Source organism: Labeo rohita, chromosome 18 (genome assembly GCF_022985175.1).
Source record: "Labeo rohita strain BAU-BD-2019 chromosome 18, IGBB_LRoh.1.0, whole genome shotgun sequence".
In the NCBI taxonomy this organism is placed as follows: domain Eukaryota; kingdom Metazoa; phylum Chordata; class Actinopteri; order Cypriniformes; family Cyprinidae; genus Labeo; species Labeo rohita.
This window is the reverse complement of record NC_066886.1, coordinates 6,931,085-6,953,306: the sequence shown is the minus strand read 5'-3', so window position 1 is coordinate 6,953,306 and position 22,222 is coordinate 6,931,085. Positions and strand designations below refer to the sequence as shown.

The 22,222-nt window shown below is 34.9% G+C and overlaps 1 protein-coding gene across 28 annotated transcripts in view; it reads right to left on the bottom strand.

The window, feature by feature from the left end:
• Window positions 1-22,222, bottom strand: part of mical3a (microtubule associated monooxygenase, calponin and LIM domain containing 3a) — a 121,853-nt gene that overhangs the window by 62,343 nt on the left and 37,288 nt on the right. For all 28 annotated transcript variants that reach the window (XM_051135442.1, XM_051135440.1, XM_051135438.1 and 25 more), the window contains 8 exons: window positions 8,313-8,690; window positions 7,968-8,175; window positions 6,230-6,346; window positions 5,951-6,052; window positions 4,345-4,500; window positions 3,705-3,805; window positions 883-1,140; window positions 320-435 (listed from right to left, as the gene is read on the bottom strand). In XM_051135442.1, the coding sequence (XP_050991399.1) occupies window positions 320-435; window positions 883-1,140; window positions 3,705-3,805; window positions 4,345-4,500; window positions 5,951-6,052; window positions 6,230-6,346; window positions 7,968-8,175; window positions 8,313-8,588 (1,334 nt within the window). In that variant the 5' untranslated portion in view covers window positions 8,589-8,690. The remainder of the gene's footprint in view (window positions 1-319; window positions 436-882; window positions 1,141-3,704; window positions 3,806-4,344; window positions 4,501-5,950; window positions 6,053-6,229; window positions 6,347-7,967; window positions 8,176-8,312; window positions 8,691-22,222) is intronic.

The following is a 22,222-nucleotide window of genomic DNA, read 5'->3' as shown; positions in this document are numbered from 1 at the left end:
ACATGTATTTTTGGCTATTGCTACAAATATGCCCATGCTACTTATGACTGGTTTTGTGCTTCAGGGTCACAAACTGTGTATATTTCATTATTTAAATTAGACATGCTTTTTTTTTTTTTTAATTTAACCACTATAACAGAGTCTAGAAAAATTTAAATGGAAAAAAAATGGAATCTAGAAAAAATTAAGACGGAATTTAGGGAAAAACAATACAATATTGTTTACAATAAAAACAATAAAATGGTTGCAGTATGCAGTATATACCGCACAGCATGCTGTAAGCAGCACACTAGCATTCTATTCTGATGTCATGTCTTACCGTTCAGCCAGCACCTCCAAAGGGGAGCTTCCATGTGCCCAACTCCGCACCATCCACGCTGCATCCATGGCTGCCAAGAAACCTCTTGCTATTCCAGTGCCCATTGGCCAGAATGGCTATACTCACACACACACAGACAGACAAAAAAAAAAAAAAAAAAAAAAAAAAAAAAAAAACATCAGTCAGCTTTTTCCGCATACACCAAGAATGATAAATGAACAGCTGTACAGTTCATATTAGAAATCAGTCACCTTCTGTTTGGAAGAAGATGGAAAAACTGCCCTCACAGTCGCGGTCTACCTAGTGTAACTGAGTGTGGTGTTTTAACTTAAGGCTTTGATTACCACAGCTTCTGAAGTGGTGGTTTCAGATTTATGTGAGAAAATGTATTTTCAGAAGTTGAAATTTGTCAAAGGAAGACATTGGACAAGAGCAAAAGCCAAATCTGCGGTATTTCATGGAAAAACACCATCTGGTTCTATTAAAGAAGGTTTTAACTAATAGCAAACTCCCTTACATGAACATAGTCTTATTTCTCTCCTTCACATCAGTTTTTCACTCACCTCTAGAAGGCTGTCACCCACCAGGGCTACTAGCAGCTTATGGCCGTTGCGCTGGCGGACGAGCGCCGCATTCTCTGAAGCGTACATACAGGTGAAATCGAACATGGCGACGTCAGGCTGGCCGTAATGGTTGATGGCAAAGTCAAGCTTGGGAAGCTGATGATTGGTAGAGAAATCAGCTGCCTCTCTGGCATAGGATAACAGAGCCTTCTGGTCAACATTGGCCCTGGAGAGCAGCATTTCTGTGTCGGCATAGTCCTAAATAAGAGCAAGAGCATAAAATAAAAATACATTTTTTGCAATTTTGTATATGATGTATTTTATGTAAATTTTATATATATTTCTTTTTTTTATGACCCATATTAATGTTTGTGGCATCTTTTTTTAAAGACAGAATTCATCTAAAATAGTCAAATATAATTATTGGCACTGAGAAAAATATATTTGTTAAAACTTTTAATGGAGGTTTTGATATTTTAAAACAAAAGTTACACAAAGTTTTCTGCAACTGAAGAGCACTACGAGGCATATAATTCAGTCGTAAGTGCCTGTGGGTGTGGTAATGGGATATTTGAGAGGTCTTTTCCTCTCTGATTCATGTTGCTACGAGTGAGCAGTGTTTGTTTCTCCTAACAGTCAGGCTCTTTAAAACAGACGAGGACTCTCAGCGCTGACACTTATTTAAAATGCTTTATCCTGAGCACCATTACAGTTAAGGCATAATCCTACGCATTAAACACGATCCAGCGGGATTCTGTAATACTCATCTTGAAAAACGCAAAGTAAGCCTGCCTGTCTCGCTACCTATCGGGCTATATTAATTGGTGTCATTACTGTACATCATTATATCAGCTGTACTGTGCAAGAGTTGATGTGCGAGTGTGAGAGAGAGAGGGCTGGGATGGAGGCTCCCTGTTAATGATTCAACAAACTTGGCAGTGCTGGGAACAGAGCAGAAGAGCTCATTGTGAATAAAAGGGAACAGGCTGTCCGCTCTAAGTAATGATTATTTACACTCCTATGGCCAAAATCCTCCTAAAGACAGAATTAAACACCTAGAACTTTCAGAAATAAATTTTATTATGCTATTTGGAGCTCAGGAAACTTTTCTTCTTATTATCAGCATTGAAAACTACGGAAGCTAGTTTCTGCCATTGAATAAAAACGTTAAAAAAGGGTAATTGTGATCACAATTCTGACTTTTTCTCACAGTTGTGGGGTTACATCTTGCAATATCTCAGAATTGCGTGATACAAACTCACAATTAAAAGTTATAAAGCCAGAATTGTGAGATATAAATTTGCAGTTCTGAGAAATAGTCAAAATTTTGTAAACAAAAAAAACAAAAAAAAAAATCAGAATTGTGAGATACAAACTTGAATTTGCAAGGAAAAAAGTCAGAATTGCAAGATTTTATCTTGTAATACAAACTCGCAATTCTGACTTTTTTTCTTAGAACTGTAATATAAACACAGTTGAAAGCTGTAAAGTCAGAATTGCGAGACAAACTTGCAGTTTTTTTTTTTTTTTTTTTTACAAAATTGCGCGATATAAGTCAGAATTGCAATATGTAAGCTCGCAATTGAGTTTTTTTCTCAGAAATGCACGTTTGTGTCGCAATTCTGACTTTACATCAATTGAGTTTATATTACAGTTCTTAGAAATGAAGTCAGAACTGCGAGTTTAAATCTAGCAATTGTGAGATATTAAGTCAAAATTGTTAAATATAAACTCGCAATTCTGAGAAATAAAATTGCATTTGAGAAAACAAAAGTCAGAATTGCGAGTTTTTATTTTGCAATTCTGACTTTATTTCTCGCAATTGCAAGTTTGAATGTCGCAATCCTGAGGTTTTTTTCCTCGCAATTACAAGTTTATATTGCGCAATTCTGAGAAAAAGATAGAACTGCAAGTTTATTTCTCTCAGTTCTGATTTTATAACTCTCAATTGTTTATATCGCACAATTCTAAGAAAAAAGACAGAACTGCGACTTTATTTATTGCAATTCTGATTTTTTGCGGGTATCACAATTCTGAGAAATAAAATCAGAACTGCAAGAATTAACTGCAACTGAATTATGAAAGATTGTAAGAAGAGAAGAAAAAAAAAAATTGCAATTACCCTTTTATTTATTTATTTATTCAGTGCCAAAAACAGGCTTCCATAGAAAACAGTTGTGCTACTTAACTTTTTTTTATTTTTCATTTTTGTGGAAAATGTTTTTTCTGAGGCTTTTTTTAATAAACAGAAAACTGAAAAGAACACTATACATTTCAAATGCAACATCATAAATGCCTTTACTGTAACTTTCGACAAATGTCGAATTCAGCATCCTTGCTGAATAGGACTTAATTTCTTTCATATATATATATATATAAAAAAAAAAGTATCTGACCCCAAACCTTTGAACGGTAGAAAATTATTGGTTCTGAATTCTTTAGTCTCATACTTTGGCATGCAACACCCAAAACACATCTTAAACCAGATGTTTCTGCTGGTCTTGGTTTAAGAGGTTCCCCCAGCACCAAGCCAGTGTGTATCAGGCTGGTAACTAGCTGAAAAGTCTCAAATATCATCTAAAACAGACAAACCAGGCCAGCTAAAACCAGCTTCAGCTGTTCAAGCTTGTTTTTTTTTCCCCATTCACATTTGTGCTGCAACTCAAATCATCTGCCTTGAGCAGAGGTGTGCTTGTACTTTTTGTATGGGACAGAGAAAGGCAAACAGGAAGAGAAAGAGATAAAAAGGGAGGGAGAAGTGAGAATAAAAGAGTGGAGATTAGTTAGAAAACCAGCGCTATTCAAACTTTACGATCACTCACATGTAGAATGACGCCCTTCTCCAACAGGCTCTGCTTTTTGGCAGTCATTACAAAGTAATGTGTGTCATCCTTATAGTAGACAATGTTTTCCAGGTCAATTCCTGTGGAGGCAAACCAACAGAGAAAAATACTAAATAAGCGAGCGGGAGGAAGAGATTGAAGTGTAGATGTGACAGACAGCATGTCAACGGAGGAAAAGTGGGACAGAGATAGAAAGAGGAAGTTGTTTGCATCCGTTCACAGATGTAATTAAGTTCCATCCGTGCAGTGCTTAGTGCACCCACTCCCCATCAACAGGACAGAGAGAGAGAGAGAGAGAGAGAGAGAGAGAGAGAGAGAGAGAGAGAGAGAGAGAGAGAGAGAGAGAGAGAGAGAGAGAGAGAGAGAGAGAGAGAGAGAGAGAGAGAGAGAGAGAGAGGGGAGAATAACAGTGATTATACAACTCAGAAAACAGCAACAAAGACTGCCAACTCAGCACAAACCACAGCGTCAGCTCTTCAAAAAGAAATTCTTCAAGTATTTGTTTCCTACACTGCTGGATCTTATAAAAGTACCACAAAAGAGTTCATCTGTTAGCTTTGAGCTGTAGCTGTTGTTGTTACATCAAAGATCTGACATATATGCAGAGTGCTTTTTATACCTGTGGCTTCTCTTAGGTCCTGAAAGAACTTCTGGTTGAAGATGAAGGCTACTCCACTGATCTCCTCCACCTTTGCTTCTGCAGTCGTGTTGCGGTTAATGAAGTTAGCTGTGATAGCAATTGCCAATTTGCCCCTGAACTCCTTCCTCCTGAACCCTACAAACAAAAGACAGCATAAACATTCATAAGAATGATCAACAACAGATCTGTCAGATTTCCAACAATAAATGTGACCCTGGACCACAAAACCAGTCATAAGAAGCACGGGTATATTTGTAGCAATAGTCACCACTACATCGTACAGGTCAAAATTATCCATTTTTCTTTTATGGCAAAAAACAAAACAAAACATTAGGATATTAAGTAAAGATCATATTCCATGAAGATATTTTGTAAAATTTCTACCGTAAGTATAACAAAACTTTTTTTTTTGGATTAGTAATATGCATTGCTAAGACCTTCATTGGGACTTTAAAGGTGATTTTTTTCAATATTTAGATTTTTTTTCTCCTAGATTCCAGATTCGGTATCTCGCCCAAATACTGTCCTATCATAACAAACCATACATCAATGGAAAGCTTATTTATTCAGCATGAGGTATAAATTTCATAAAATTGACCCTTATGACTGGTTTTGTGGTCACAAATGTCAGCAATGGCCAAAAACTAGATTTGTACATTTTTTTTTAAAAAATGTGAGTGGTGTTGCCAATGCAAAACCCACCATCATGTTACTAGGTTGTTATAGGTGGTTGCCAGTTTGTTGCCAAGACATTTTGAGTATTTTTAATGTGTTACTACTCAGTTGTTAGTTGTTGTTTTTTTTGTTTTTTTTTGGTCAAAAGCCTCCCTACGCATATGTAGCAGAAAATCAATTACAAGATTTGAGTGTCATCTTTAAATATATACTAACATTCAATGTTTTTTTTTTCAGCAGCCAATGGCACATTAAACTGTTCAAAAGTGTCAGTAAAGAATTTTACACCCTTACAAATTACATTTATATGTAATAAAAGTATTTGAATGTTCTACTCAAAGAATCTCGAAAATGCGTCTAATTTTGAAAATGCATCTAATGCACCAAATCCGTCTATTAGAATGATTTCGGAAGGATCATGTAACACTGAAGACTGGAGCAATGGATCCTGAAAATTCAGCTGTACATCACAGGAATAAATTACATTTTAAAAATAAATAAAAAGAAAAGTTATTTAAATTGTAAAAATATTACACAATATTACTCAAATAAATGCTGCCTTGGAAAGCATAAGAGACTTCTTTCAAAACCAATTAAAAATCTTACAAACATCCTACAAGCATTTGAATGCTAGTGCAAGTCTACAGGATTTTTCACCCATTTTGATTTGCCAAGTTTGATCAGCTAGTTAAGTAGAAGCACACACTTCTCTTACATAAGCAACATGATTTGAGGTATCATTCATGTCTGCAGGGACAAATGGTGCACGTTACACACAAGTTACACACTGAGGTTGTTCAAAACCCTTAGTACGCACCACTAATTATTTTTTTCCTGTCTAGACAAGAATCAACGATTCAGTGAGAGGACGTTCTCAATTATGATTTCAGATGAAGTGCTATATTCTTACCTGACAGCGTGTTTCTCCTCCCATCAGCCCCAATTATGACATCAAACTCCAGCTCATTGACTGGATGTGTTCTGGGGTGGACCTCGGCTCTCCACCCAATTCCTGGAAAAACCGACAGCATGTTCAGCAATGACAGACAAATCCTTTCTTCACAAGACTTAGTATCCGTTCAGGATATGCCTGGTCTCTTTAGAACGACTGGTATTTATGTGGCAATAGAAACAAACTAATGGAACAGCTGAACTTTAGCACGGAAAGGACGAGAGAAAGTCTTCTTACTCTCATTCTCTTGGTCTTCTGGTGGCTCAATGAGGCCTTTGAACTCCACGTTGACGTGAATCTCGATGCCGAGGAGAAGAGCTACCTTCAAGAGCATCAGCTGCAACTGACGAATACCTAAATACAAAAACCACATCTGAGACCCCATTTGCACATAATATTAAAATCTCAAGATGTTCTAGAGAAGTTTCTCTGATTAGATGCATCACTTCCACAAGTCCAATTTTTTTCTTCTTGGCCAATACTGTTGCTGGCAAAGTTTAAAGACCTTGTTTTGGCAGGTTTTCCCCAACACATCCCACAATGATTACATGAGTAGGCAGCCATTCAATCTCTGGGATGAATCAGTACGCATTATTATTTACGCTTCACATGCTGGGAGTCCCTGAACACCTCTGAAGGTGGTTTGAGTAATTGAAAGTCTCCAATGTGTGTCGTAACCCATTTTCTTTCTACAGTTGAAGTCAAATTTTTTTTTGCAGGGATCATACAAAATGAATGTTATTGTTTATTTAGTACTGACCTGAATAAGATATTTCACATTAAAAGACATTTACATATAGTCCACAAGAGAAAATAATAGTTGAATTTATAAATATGCCCCCATTCAAAAGTTTACAGACACTTGATTCTTAATACTGTGTTATTACCTGAATGATCCACAGCTGTGTTTTTTTGTTTGTTAATTTTTTGTTTAGTGATATTTGTTCATGAGTCCCTTGTTTGTCCTTACAAGTTAAACTGCCTGCCGTTCTTCAGAAAAATCTATCAGGTCCCACTAACTCTTTGGTTTTCCAACATTTTTGTGTATTTGGACCCTTTCCTACAATAACTGTATGATTTTGAGATCCATTTTAATCACACCGAGGACAAGTGAGTGATTAATATAACAATTACAGAAGGTTCAAACACTCACGGATGCTCCAGAAGGAAAAATGATGCATTAAGACCCGGGGGTGAAAACTTTTGAACAGAATGAAGACGTGTATATTTCTCCTATTTCGCCTAAATATCTTTTTTTTTTTTCATTTAGTACTGCCCTTCAGAAGCTACAGAAGACACGTGTTTCCCAAAAGACAAAAGTTAAATTTACCCTGATCTTCAAATTCAGAAAGTTTTCACCCCACGGCTCTTAATGCATCATTTTTCATGCATCAGTGAGCATTTGGACCTTCTGTAATAGTTGAATATGAGAACCTAGTTGTCCTCAGTGTAAAAAGATCAAATTATATATCATTATTGAAAAGGGTTCAAATACACAAAAAAGCTGGAAAACCAAAGAATTTGTGGGACCTAAAGGATTTTTCTGAAGAACAGTGGCCAGTTTAACTGTTCAGGACAAACAAGGGACTCGTGAACAACTTTCAGTAAACAAAAAACACAGCTGTGGATCATTCAGGTAACAACACAGTATTAAGAATCAAGCGTATGTAAACTTTTGAACAGAGTCATTTGTATAAATTAAACTATTATTTTCTCTTGTGGACTAAATATAAACTTCTTTTATGTGAAATATCTTATTCTGGTCAGTACTAAATAAACAATAACATGCATTTTGTAAAATCCATCTTATTTTGGTAAAATAATTAACATTTTGCAGATTTTGCAAGGTGTGTGTAAGCTTTTGACTTCAACTGTATGTTTAGTGCTGTCCACTTGTAATGGGATTTGTAATAGATGTCTGTACTGTAAAGGTTCATTTCTCTCTATGAAAAAGATAGTTTCATATACTACTCACTGATATGGTCGATGGCTCCAGCACAAAACTTGCCGTAGAACTTCTTGGCTCCGAGACCCCTCAGATCCTGAATGGTGAAAGGCCAAAGATGGAGCACATTGTTTCGAGAGAATGCATCCCTCTTCTCCAGCAAAACCACCTTGGCTCCAAGGAAGCCTAGCTCTATGGCTGTACGCAAACCACATGGTCCCGCTCCAATGATCAGACACTGAGAAACACAATCCGTAAGGAGTAAAAACCAAATCATCAAGCCACAAAGAATCTATTTTAAGCAATACCAGAACATTGCAAGTTTGAGAACTAATAACCGAAACATTCTCTTTCGCCCCAGGGAAACTTTCATACCTTGGTGTTTGTACAGGCCCTTCCTTTTTTGTATTCTTTGTGGCTGGCACGCTTGTCTAACTTGGCCCAGAGAGCTTTGGCTTTCCAGTAGTTGAGCTTGGACTTGAGTTTGTGGTAGAACACACGGTATTCATTGGGCTTGAGTTCCAGGAAGTCACAAAGCTCTTGAAAAGCCTTGAGAGTGCCTTTACAGGTGGTGGCCTGGACGAAGCGATCAAAGAGCACGTGGGACTGATTCACCCCTTCTCCCACCGCATTGACGCCTCCATCTCCCATGGTCCCTTGACCCGACTAGCGGGGATTATGGGACAGGCCCCGTCCAGCTTACTTAGAGTCTCTCTGTTTGCAATTCAGCTTCCGCCATAGGTCATTTTCACCCTGAATACAAGAAAGAAAAAAGATTTTACCCATTTCTGATTTGCCAAGTTCTATCAGCTAGTCAAGTAGAAGCACACACTTCTCTTAAATAAGCAGCATGATTTGAGATATCATTCATATTTCTCACACTCATAGCAACCTAACGGTTGGAGGTGTGATTAAGTAGGGCCCTATAATTTCTGTGATGCGAAAAATGCAGATGGAATTCTGGAATAACGCAGAATGTCACAGCAGTTGCCAAATTTTGGATAAACAAATCCAAAGTAGGTCAGTACATTTTGTGCTGAATAAACACAATATAGACTACTGTCTGTGAAATTTAAGCCACAAAAATACTATTTAACCTTGCATGTTTTGCATGTTTCGCTTCATGAGCCTTATACCGTTTCTTTTGAGAAAAACTATCATCATATCATATACAGACGTAAAGGTCTTCACAGCAACCCATCAAAATAATAATTCAGTTTAACTTAAAGAAATGGTGACAGAAATATATTACTTAATGTAATAATAGTACTACTACTAATAAAATTATTATTAAAACATTTAGGGAATATTTTATTAAATACACAAAAAAGAAATAAAATAAAATAATTTATACAATCAGTTAGTTATGCTTTTGATTATTACAATTTAATGAAACCAAAAAATTATATCATAGGACCTTAAAAATTTAATCTGTGTCCAACTAAAAAAAAAAAAAAAAAAAATTGAAAAAGTTAAACTGTGCAAGTTTCATGATTTAAATTAATTAGACATACTTTTTGATTAATATTTCTTAATTAACCATTAAAACAGAGACTTGGAATCCAGTAGAATTAAAACAGGGGAAAAAATGCAATCTGGAATAAAAAATAAAACTGAACTTGGGAAGAAAATAAAACCCATTTTATAGGGCTCTAGTCAAGGATATTCTGCCTAAGCCAAGGCCCAAGCCGTCAAACTGACGTCAAAAGAGAAGGAATGCCATTCCAGAGCGGAAGCAAATGTTCCAATTTTGATTAAAGATTACCAAGACAAACATTTTTATTATTACTTTTTTTTTTTAAACTTTTAATTGTTTAATTGATTAATTGTTCACCTCTAGATTGGCAATGTGCGCTAACAAAGTAAATAGAGCCTATTTTGATTTCATAAGGACTTTGAGATATCACTACACTGTTAGAGCATGATATAAAGCAGCTACGTAACACATACTGTGTAAAACCAGTCTATAAAGTGGGTTTAAAAGCTAACACCTTTCAACAACAGAGTGGGCTGCCAAAACTTTGTCTGGAAAATTTCATGTAGCCTAAAGGACCTGTAAGCTTTAATAAAGACTTGGCATTAGAAAGAGCAGAGAATGCCCCATGCCCTTATCTAAGAGTCAATGACCACAGGAAGTCTGATGAACGCAGAGAAACCCTAACAGGAAATTCTGTAATATTGGAAGTTCATGCTGTGAAAAAGACCCCAGGCATGATAAACCAACCACAGCGCTGCGTGAATAAGAAAAACCATTGACACTAAGTCCTAATCAGGTGTGAAATAGTCTTGCATTGCCAAAATTTGTTAGTGTGTACCTCTTTACAGCTTATTTTGGTCCAGAACTGACCATTTAAACAGGAAGAGACCTCCTGACATGTAAAGCAACCAACCACAGTTTTTGCATTTAAATGGTGAGAAAGAGCCTCACAAATATACAGTTGAGGTCAAAAGTACAAACACCTTACAGAATCTGCAAAATGCTAATTATTTTACCAAAAAAAGAAAAGAAGGGCCATACAAATTGCATGTCATTTTTTATTTAGTACTGACCTGAATAAAATATTTCACATAAAAGATGTTTACATATACGTCCACAAGAGAAAATAATAGTTGAATTTATAAAAATGACCCTGTTTAAACATTTACATACACTTGATTCTTAATACCGTGTTGTTACCTGAATGATCCACAGATGTGTTTTTTGTTTAGCGATAGTTGTTCATGAGTCCCTTGTTTGTCCCAAACAGTTAAACTGCTCACTGTTCTTCAGAAAAAAAAAAAAAAAAAAACTTTCAGCTCCCACAAATTCTTTGGTTTTTCAGCATTTTTGTACATTTGGACCCTTTCCAACAGTGATTGTATGATTTTGAGATCCATCTTTTCAAGCACAACTGAGGGATTCATGTAACTACTACAAAAGTTTCAAATACTTACTATGGTTCAAAATGGAAAAAATGATGCATTAAGTTTTTTGAATGTAAAGATCGGGGTAAATTTAACTTATTTTTTTATTCTGGGAAACATGCAGGCCTAAGTATCTTCTGTAGCTTCTAAAGGGTATTGCTAAATAAAAAAAATATGATATTTAGGCAAAACAAGAAAAATGTACACATCTTCATTCTGTTCAAAAGTTTTCATCCCTGGCTCTTAATGCATCGTTTTTCCTTCTAGAGCATCAGTGAGCGTTTGAACCTTCTGTAATAGTTGTATATGAGTCCCTCAGTTGTCCTCAGTGTAAAAAGATAGATCTCAAAGTCATACAGTAATTGTTGGAAAGGGGAAAAAAAAAAATTGTTGGACCTGAAAGATTTTTCTGAAGAACAGCAGCCAGTTTAACTGCTCAGGACAAAAAAGGGGCTCATGAACAACTATTACTAAACAGAAAAACCAGCTGTGGATCATTCAGGTAACAACACAGTATTAAGAATCAAGTGTATGAAAACGTTTGAGCAGTGTAATTTTTATAAATTCAACTACTATTTTCTCTTGTGGACTATATGGAAACATCTTCTATATGAAATATTCAGGTCAGTACTAAATAAAAAAATAACATGCATTTTGTATGATCCCTCCTAATTTGGTAAAATAATTTACATTACAGATTCTGTAAAGTTTTGACCTCAACTTTATCATTACAGAATGTTGCATTCTTCAATACAGACTGACAAATACCAGTATCGTTGACATTGGCCAACAAAGAAAAAACAAAAGCAAGATTTTTTCTAAGATGCTCTAAAGATGTGAAGAAAAGAATCAAAAAAAAAAAAAAATGTGTTACATAACACAGGCCCATCAAAAGAATCACATTTAGTCTGTTTCGCAACTGCAAGTGACCACACAGTTAACTGTCAACCACTGAAATAGAACATCTAAAATATCACAAATTAGCAGTTTGTCAAGGCCAAGGACATGTACATGCACACACTCCCTTTTAAACGAATTCAGATTCACACACACGGCTAAGGTGTGGTCTAGATGAAGGAAATTCCCACCTCACAGAAAGCCAATAAAAGGGAAGGTAGGTGAAGGGTTAGTGTGAGGGCCCTTTCACTCAGTTCCAGCTCTAGTGTGCTGTGAAAACACGCTCCTGACCTCACCGCTCTCAAACTGCTGCGCCAGCAATCAGCTCAACATCACGGTCAGCCGCTAAAAGCCTCAGTGTCACAAAGCCACAAGACGTAATGTAATGATATCAGCCTTGCATGTAGGGCAGTCATAACAATGAAATTTTAGCTGACAGCTGATTGCAATACAAATAATTACAAACAAGTTTTGTCTTGATTTTGTTGCTGGGTATATCAGTATATTAGAATATCAGATTTACCTAAAATTCCCTGATTGAATAGCACTGTTATCGCCATCAAGTGATTATGAAATAACGGCCTTCAGTCATATGAAGTGCACCAAGATCTCATGTTTTCATAATAAACAAACTGATTTCACAGTCATGAAGTATTTCGTCCACTAGCTTTCTTTACACGTCAGCTGTCGCATTGGCTTTGAATACTGGAAAGCCGTGTGAATGCACTACTGAGGCAGATGGATCTGGTTACCCATTTCCTCTCTCCATTACTCTATGACATGGCATTAATGGTTCAAAGGGTTGAACTTTTTTGCTAGGTAAACAAATACGACACTGAAATACTGTACACTGGCATTCAAAGTACAGCTCATTTAACGAAGGTTGCTGAATTAAGGAAAGAAAAACTGTTTTCTAATGCAAGGTATGCAGAAATTGACCCTCATAAGACAAATATAGATTTTTGTTTTATTTCTGGTTGTCCTCATGCGGCTTTAATTCTTATAGCCCCTGAAAGGTGAGAACTTCGGCATGTATATGATATCAGAGAACCTCGGTGGCGAAGCTTGGGTTACACTGAATATCATGTGAACCCAGCTGTGTTATGTATCAGTGTGGACTAACCTGTTTAAAGCCCTCAAGTAGTTAGAACTGAGGAGACTGACTCATCAACAGCATGGGAAAGAAGCTGGTTTCCAATATACATGTATGCAAACATGGTCAGCCATAAGATCCATATAGAATCTGCATACTTTTTGGTGTTGATGGTGGCAGAACTTCGAAAACAACACTGTTGAGCTTTTTATAGAATTCTGTGGATTCCGTTCAGGACTGGACATAAGCCGAAAAGGAAGCATGAACACGTGCATGAAACTACAACCATCTGAATATTGTGAAACATGGGGTTTAATTCTACGGAGATCATTTTGTGGAGGATGTATGTAAACTATAAAATATAAAACAAAATATATAAGTAAAATAAGTCTAAAATAAAATAAAAAACAAAATACAATAAAATATAATATAAATTATAAAATAAAATAAAAATAAAATGAATTAAAATATAATAGTGAAATAAAAAAACTATATAAAAAAAATATAAAATAGCAAAATACTAAAATTAAAAAATACAATAAAATAAAAAAGTATAAAACAATATATTTAAAAAATATAGAACAAAATATATACACACACACACACGTATATATATATATATATATATATTATATATATATATACACATATATACATATATACACACACATATACATACATACATATATATATATATATATATATATATATATATACACATACACATACATATATATACATATATATATATATATATATATATATATATATATATATATATATATATATATATATATATATATATATATATATATATATAATTAAGTTCAATTAAAATATTCCCTGATATTTTCATTTCAAACTTATCCATGACAGTAAAAACCCTGAATATTTCCTCTCAAATCTATATCTATCACTACATTTATAAATTCTAGTACAACTTGAAGTACCTCAGAACTTGGATTCATTAAAAAAAAAAAAAAATTCTTAAAAATATCTCAGGATAAGAGAGACTTTGAACACTGCAACAAACCAACACTAAAACGTTCCTCACAGCACTGACTCGTGGGAAGATGAAGAGCCAGGTTATGTAACGCTGAAATGCCCTATAGCCACGTTAAAGCTATAGCATAACATTATACGAAATCCCAGCATGCCTGAACACTTCCAAAACAGGGCCTGCTATAATTAAAAACAGGTCTATATCCAGTGCCTCTTTTTCACAGAGGAAACTGCGCACATTTTTGCCATGGTATGACCTGTTACTATGGGTGCATTAAATTTCAGACACAGAAATCTGTCCCTCGTCACTCAGCAATGTCAGCAATGTGGTGTTAGTGATATAGCAGCTATGAACACACACTGAACTTTGTATGACGTGAGAGAAACAAAAGACAATCATTATAGACATGCTGATACACAGCATTACAGAGACGAGGCATACTGAAACAATAAACCGCAATCTGTTGAAATCCATTCAAAGTCACAACAAGACGACCTGAATAAATAACCAATTAGATAAATATACAACCCACCTTCACTCGCCTGTGACGGTGTACATAAGAGGGAATCCAAACGGGCTGTTTCAATTCAGAGCACACTTTCTAAAACACACACAGACCATGCAATTTTTAACTTTATGGAGAGGTTGTGTCACACTCTGGGCTAAAAATAGGCTACATTACATGTCTGAATGGACCGTACAAAAGCTGTCTCCACACTCTTCCTGTGGGGACCTCATATATTTCCAGTATGTTTCCTGTATGGACATGTGGAAAAGAGACATGTGAGAGTTTTAGAATAAAGAGGAAGCACTTTGTACTCTGAGGACTCTCTTTGATGACAAATATTAATAACTTGAGACACTTAAATCACACAAGAGAGGGAAGTACTATAATGATACTGCAGTTGTATCTCTTAAATGTCTGCAAGTATCTCTTAAATGTCCATGACTTTTTCAGTCATCTGGAAAAACCTGGATTTAATTAATAAAAAAGCTATTTCTTATGGAAGCCCATTTCCACCAAAAAAATAAAAAGGTCATTGTGACTCTCACAATTCTGACTTTTCCTCACAATTTCTAGTTTATTTCTTGCAATTCTGACTTTTTTTCAGAATGCTGAGATATAAACTTGCAATTGTGAGTTAATTCCAATTTTGAGAGAAAAATAACACTGATATGTTCTTAGAATTGAGAGTTTATATCTCACAATTCTTACGTAACTCGCAATTGCATGTTATAAAGTCAGAACTGCGTGATATAAACTTTCAATTCTAAGAAAAAAAGGTCACAATTGCGAGATATAAATCCTGAGAAAAAAGTCAGAATTATAAGTTTACATCTTGCAATTCTGACTTAATTTCTTAGAAACATGAGTTTACAGCTCACAATGGCAAGTTTATATCTCACAACTGCGAGAAAAGAAGATGAAAAAAAAAAAAAAAATTACCTTGCTGTGGCAGAAATGGGCTTCCTTAATTTCTAGCCAGTATAAGGACAAAAGAAAATGACAAAAAAAAAAAAAAAGTCACAAAAATATATATAATTAAATAATAATTAAATGATAAAATGTATAAAATAAATACATAAATATAAATACCCTTAAGATAAAAAAAAAAAAAAAAAAAAAAAATTCTAGAGGGTGTTTATAATTATGTATTTGACACATTTATACATTTTATGGTAACTTCTGTACTTGTTAAAATTATTATTTATAATTATTACAAATTACAAATAAATCTAAATAATAATAATAATTTATAATATATTTATAATTTATAATATGTTTTTATGTATTATTAAGCATTGACAGCATGGGTGGAAAACAAAATTAACAATAATTTGAACCATATATGGGAACCTGGACCACAAAACCAGTCATATGTTGGGATAGGACAATATTTGGCCAAGATACAACTATTTGAAATCCTGGAATTTGAGGGGAAAAAAATAATAATAAAAATATTGAGAAAAACGCCTTGAAAAAGCAATGCATATTACTAATCAAACATTAAGTTTTTATATATTCACAGTATGAAATGTACAAAATATCTTCATGGAACATGATCTTTACTTAATATTCTAACGATTTTTGGCATAAAAGAAAAATCTATAATTTTGACCCATACGATGTATTGTTGGCTATTGCTACAAATATAAACATGCTACTTAACGACTGGTTCAGCAGTCCAGGGTCACAAATATGTTATCAGCCATATTTATTTTTTGAAAAACTACTCCATGTATTCAGCAAAGCCGGCACAGTTATCACCCAAATCTGATCATTTTACGGCCAAACATCTGCTGATCAGAATTTAGGGCTGCTGATATCTTAACAGAAATGCAAGTCATGGTGCAGTACACATTTACCACTGTCACAATTTAGACATACCTTCTCTATCTAAATTTAGTCGAATGATATCAAGCTTATATAGTCCTTGTTTATATTGTTTCTGGTTCCTAGGAATTCACCAGGTCACATGCAACACAAATAAAATCACTTTCACATGACAGACTCTGAGGGGAAAGATTAAAGTTTTTAAGACTACTAGCCTGAGGGACATAAAACACAATTCACATCTCAACTCTCATCTCGCAGCAAGAATCTGCACATTTATCTTCAAGTCCCTTTTATTCTTTGTCTGGCTGAGATTTTCCCCTGAGAGCGAAGGGCAGCGCATAAAACATTAGGCTGTGCCGTCTATCAAGCAGCTGTGACGTCTCCTCCTCCAACCGTGTCTTTCCCTCCAGACAATCAGGTGAGACGGAGTGCTGTCGCTATGGAAACATCACCAAAGGAGCATGACATCATTATACACACGCTGTAATGATGGAGGAGGGGCGCCAAGTCAACAGAGCCGCATGTGGGCAGGTAAACAAAGCAAACTGATGTGGGCGAGGCAAACTGGGCCATTATACACCTGAAATTAGCTGCTTTTTCTTTTGTCTTTTAAAAGACTGGCGACAGTTGTAAATCTCCTGATTTAAAAAGTAGCCGAACCTTTCAAATAGAGTTATAAAAATGCCTCTGTTAATATTACCCATCATTACCATCTGAACACTATCCACCACACCTCAGTGATTGTACACAATAGTTGGATTCATTCTTAGAGTATCATCTGCACTTTGAATCTTCAGGCATAGCCGTTTCAATTGAGTTAGTCATGCCAAACAAACACATAACGGTACTAAAACAAAGATGAACTTTGTTTTAAAAAGTTTAAAAATGGAACAGCTAGTGAAAAATTACATTTGTGAAAATAATGACATTAAACGTTTGAAAAATCTGCAAAACCTGTATGGTATAAAGATTTTAGAAACATAAAAGACGACATTTTGGAGCTTGACAGTCACGATCATTTATGAACTGTCATTTTATGGAAAAGAAAGAAGTCATGCTTTTATGTTTTATGGAAAAATTAAAAAATAAAATAAAAGCAGGGTTTGGAACGACACAGCAGAATTTTTATGTTTGGGTGAACTATTCCTTTAGACAAATCAGAGCTCAATATATATGTCTAATCCACAGATCATGATGTACACATAGCAAGAACAGGATTAAAGGTCATGAACCACAAACACAGTCTGCACAGAGACACATACATCATCATGTAAATATTAAACTCTTTTCCTGACATGTATTTTTAAAAAACAAAGTGTTGATATTTTATGAGGCAAATATATGCACATTTTGCAGTTATTTGTGAGATAATAGCAATTTTATGGTTATACAGAGATCCAGAACAATACAAATTTGTTCGTACAACTTTAAAATAGACCTGTTTTCATTAATTTCATTAAAATTAAACGAGATTGTTGTGTGCTATTTGGGATTAAGGTGCTATTTGAGACTAAGGGTTGACTGATATGTGGTTTCCAGGGTCGATGGCAACACAGATTATTACAGATAAAGCAGACTGTTATTTGAACCCATATATATGTCTGGTGTAAAAAATAAAATTAATATCGAAACAAGGGCTCTGACAAAAAGTTTCTTTAAATGCCGTTAAATTATTTTGATCAACAAATCGGTTTTGAAAATGGTCGATACCAGTAACCATAGAAATGCTTAATAACGTTGCCAATAATTGGCCAGGGTGATAATCAGTTGAACCATAGCCCAAGGACAGCTAGATTTCTTTACTGCTCTCAAAAATGCTACAATGTTGATAACTGAATATTTTTAATGGTTAACCATTTTTAATTATTCTATCTTTTTCATAAAGCAACTATAAAATATAAGCAAAGTAGCGGTTCACAAAATTCACGGTTCTTCTTCAATACACAGCAAAAACTACTAGCCTAACTACGAAAGGTCAAACATGATTAAAGACAAGTGAACAGCCAGTAAAACCGGAGCAAATACACAAATTACAAGCTAAATACAGCAAAACAAAGTAACAAATCAAATAATGTTGGTAGTATTCAAGTACAGAAATGTAATAATTAAGTTTTAATAATTAATTTACTCACCCCCTTGTCATCCAAGATGTTCATGTGTTGTCATGTCTGTTATGAAGAAATTATGTGTCTTGAAGAAAACATTTCAGGAATTCTCTACATATAGTGGATTTCAATGGTGCCCGCAAGTTTGAACTTCCAAAGTGCTGTTTAAATGCAGCTTCAAAGGGCTATAAACAATCCCAGCAGATGAAGAAGGGTCTTACCTAGTTACACAATCAGTCATTTTCGATACTTTTTAACCTCAAATTTTGAAGGTGGGGAAGAAAACAAGATAGCAGTTTTTCGACATACCCTAACTGTCTTGACCATATTGAACCGAAAAAAAAAAAAAAAAAAAAACAGTTCACGCAGAGTTGTACAAGACGAGTGTTTGAGGTTAAAAAAAAAGTATAGAAACTGTCAATTTGTTTCGAAAATGACAGATCACTTTGCTAGACTAGACCCTTCTTCCACAGCTGGGATTGTTTAGAGCTCTTTGAAGCTGCATTTAAAATGCATTTAAACTGCATTTTGGAAGTTCAAACTTGGGGGCACCATTATATGAAGTCCATTATATGAAGATAATTCCTGAATTTTTTTCCTCAAGAAACAATTTCTGACGGAAGAAAAACGCGAACATCTTGAATGACAAGAGGGTAAATTTATCTGTAAATTTTTGTTCTGGAAGTGAACTTCTCCTTTAAATACAGATTAATCGTTGTCAAAGCTGTGTTTCGTTGTTTGATTAGCATTAATGACAGCAGCAGGTATTTACAGGCTGCTGTTACTTTAAAACCTGATGCACCTATCCAATACAATGATTCAAATGCAAAGAGATGCGGGTCCAGTTGGGTGCGCAAGTACCACATCAAGTCCTCTTTCGCCTTTTCTTGAACTGGAATGTGTAAACATGTACAAATGACAAACTTTCACTCTATTATGCTTAAATTTTGCAATTAATCCATGGATCACATGCATGCCAAACCATTGGGTCTGGTCCGTTTGGATCACAGATCAACTACAAACCATTCAACCCTTATTGCAAAGTCTCTTACGCCCTTATGTAGCCTTACTCTTCATTTAAATGTCTGACTTCCTGAATTTCTCTAGACATGCTCATATTTGCATGGCTTTGCATAAACAGAAATGTGTGGTCGATAACAGCGATATTGGCACCAGGATTACACCAATAACCAAAACACCTGGATTCATTCAACAAACCTTTGTTTGAATCATTTCCAACAAAAGATTTGCTCGAAGTTTTAGCTTGTACAAATACTTTAAGCATCTTACTGTAATTAACTCTCCACTGTGAAACGGCAAAAGCCGGAAACTTGTACAGTTGATCCATACAACAATAGAACAAACAATTTTGCATAAAACTTTTGCCACACACTGATTACCACCCACATACACACACACCACATTACAATTAAGCAGCTATCATTGCTAAACTTGTGCAGAATTCCAGATGGTTGTGACCATCAACCACAAATTGTACAATAAATTTCAAGGCAAAGGAAACAGTGAATATTATATCCCCACTGCTCCATCCTGTCATGTGCGTTTAGGCTTAATAATGATTTATAGATGTTAAAATATCTGCTGCAGTAGTTATTTTAGTACGCCAACTGTTTGGAAAAAAGCACAATACCCGAAATCTTATATCATATCATCTAAAGCTCTAACAGTAACCAACACAATGGAAGTTTTGGGCACGCTTAGCCAGGTGCAAAGACTTTTCATGCACTAGTAAAACTTAGAAACTGATGATTCAGTTTTGTTCACAACTAAAGAATTTCATTCATGAAATCCAGACACAAATGGAAAACATCTGAGTAACTGTAAACTCTCGTTCAACCTCAATAGAACACGTTTACTCTGTCTGATAGGTTCCATTCCAGAAATGTAAATTACACCAGACACACCTTTTAGACTGAAACCGGCTGAGGAAACAACCGCGTGTCATCTTACATATCATCTCCCACCTCAGCAAAGTAAACAGACATGGTAGTTACTGTACGTGTGCTGTGAACAGTTGCCTAGTCTAAGAAAAAGACAACAAGACTAATCCGGTGAATACGGCATGCTGATCTAATCCCACACGCTGTGGGTGGGGTTAACTTGGACTCGCAGGGTAAACAAACTGCCAGACAGCAGGGCTGAGACTGTCGCTGACCCAGACCCGCCCAAGCTCTGGATTTACCTGCATCGATAAATGACCAAACAGATGCAACCCTGATAAGAGATCAACCAAACCAATGACAAGGGTAAATCAGTGATTACATGGCAAGAACCCAAGTTAAGTGAGACTACTTAAAGGAATAGTTCACCCAAAACTGAATTATGTCATCATTTACTTGCATTTGGATTTAAACCTGTGTGACTTTCTTTTGTGCAACACAAACGAAAACTATTATTGCTGTTATGGTAGTTTCAATTAACTTGGAACTGGAACTGTCAAGGATTTATTATTTTATATTATATTTACATATGAATACAGTAACAATAAGGTGTCATTTGTTAACATTAGTTAATGTATTAACTAACATGAATGAACAATGAACAATACAGATTTATTACACTTTTATTAATGTTTAAAAAAATAAAAAAATAAAAAAAATAATTGTAAATTTGTTAATGTTAGTTAAGAAAAATGGAGTCATACATTGTTAGTTGACTAACGCAGTTGATTAATGTTAACTAATGAACCTCACTGTAAAGTGTTACCCATAATATTTAAGTATATTTAAATTATATTACTTTAACTTAATACAAAAGGGAAGCGCTTCACCAGTCAAATTTCATGTGTGTTCATTCAAACAAATGCTGTGTTAGAACAACCAATATAACAGACATATTAACAAGTTAGTTAGGTAGGTAAAAAATAGTTGAAAAAAAAAAAAAGTCATTAAAATAATGTTACCCTGCTGCCTTAAGATTTTAGGTTCAGTCAACTTAAGTTTAGTCAACTTGAAATGTTAAGCTGTACTAAGTGACAACTTATATATTCGAGTTGACTAAACTTAAAAGCTGTGTTTGTTACCCAGCTGCCTTAAAATTGTAAAGTGAATCAACTGAAATATCTAAGTTGTCACTTAGTAAAACTTGACTAAGAGTTGACTAAAATGTGACTAAACTTTTTTTTTTTTTTTGAGTTGACTGAACTTAAAAATGTAAGGCAGCGGGGGAACAAATTATTGACTCATCAAATTGTTTTTTACAGTGTAGTTAGCAAGCAACATATTTAACATTATTATAACTGGTGCACATAAAAAAAAAATGTGCAAGAGAATACAGAGATTAAATTTGTGCAGTGAAAAAGATTCCCCCCCTCCCCTCAACAAATACACACATGGATCCAGTTTGTTGTTTGCATTGCCATAGAGACAAATAAATGCAGAGGATGTAAACAGCCCTTAGTATTGCTAACCTAAGAGTTTCCATCTCATAATTATGTGTACTAATTATTGTAATTCTAACAGGACATGAATGCACCCACAATGCTCAATGTGTACCCAACTACTTCAAGCAGAAAAGCAGATCATTAGAAGGAACTTTAATACTGGTTTGACAACTCATCTCCGGCACAGCAAACATACAGACAGAAAGCTGACAAAAACCTCACAGAATTCCAACGCAGAAATTAAAGGGATAGTTCACCCAAAGATTCTGTCATTAATTACTCACCCTCATGTCATTCCAAACCCCCAAGACAAACAAATTAAGATATTTTTGAAGAAATTGGATGACATGGAACAAGATGAGGGTGAGTAATTAATGACAGAATTTTCAATTTGGTGTAAACTAACCCACATTCCCACCCCTTGCGTAATTGTTTATTCAATATTTGGCTAAATTTAATTTAACATTTGACAACGAGAGAATGTATAAGATTGTACATTAGCACTCTCTGCAAAAATATTTTACAAATCATAATCCACTCAA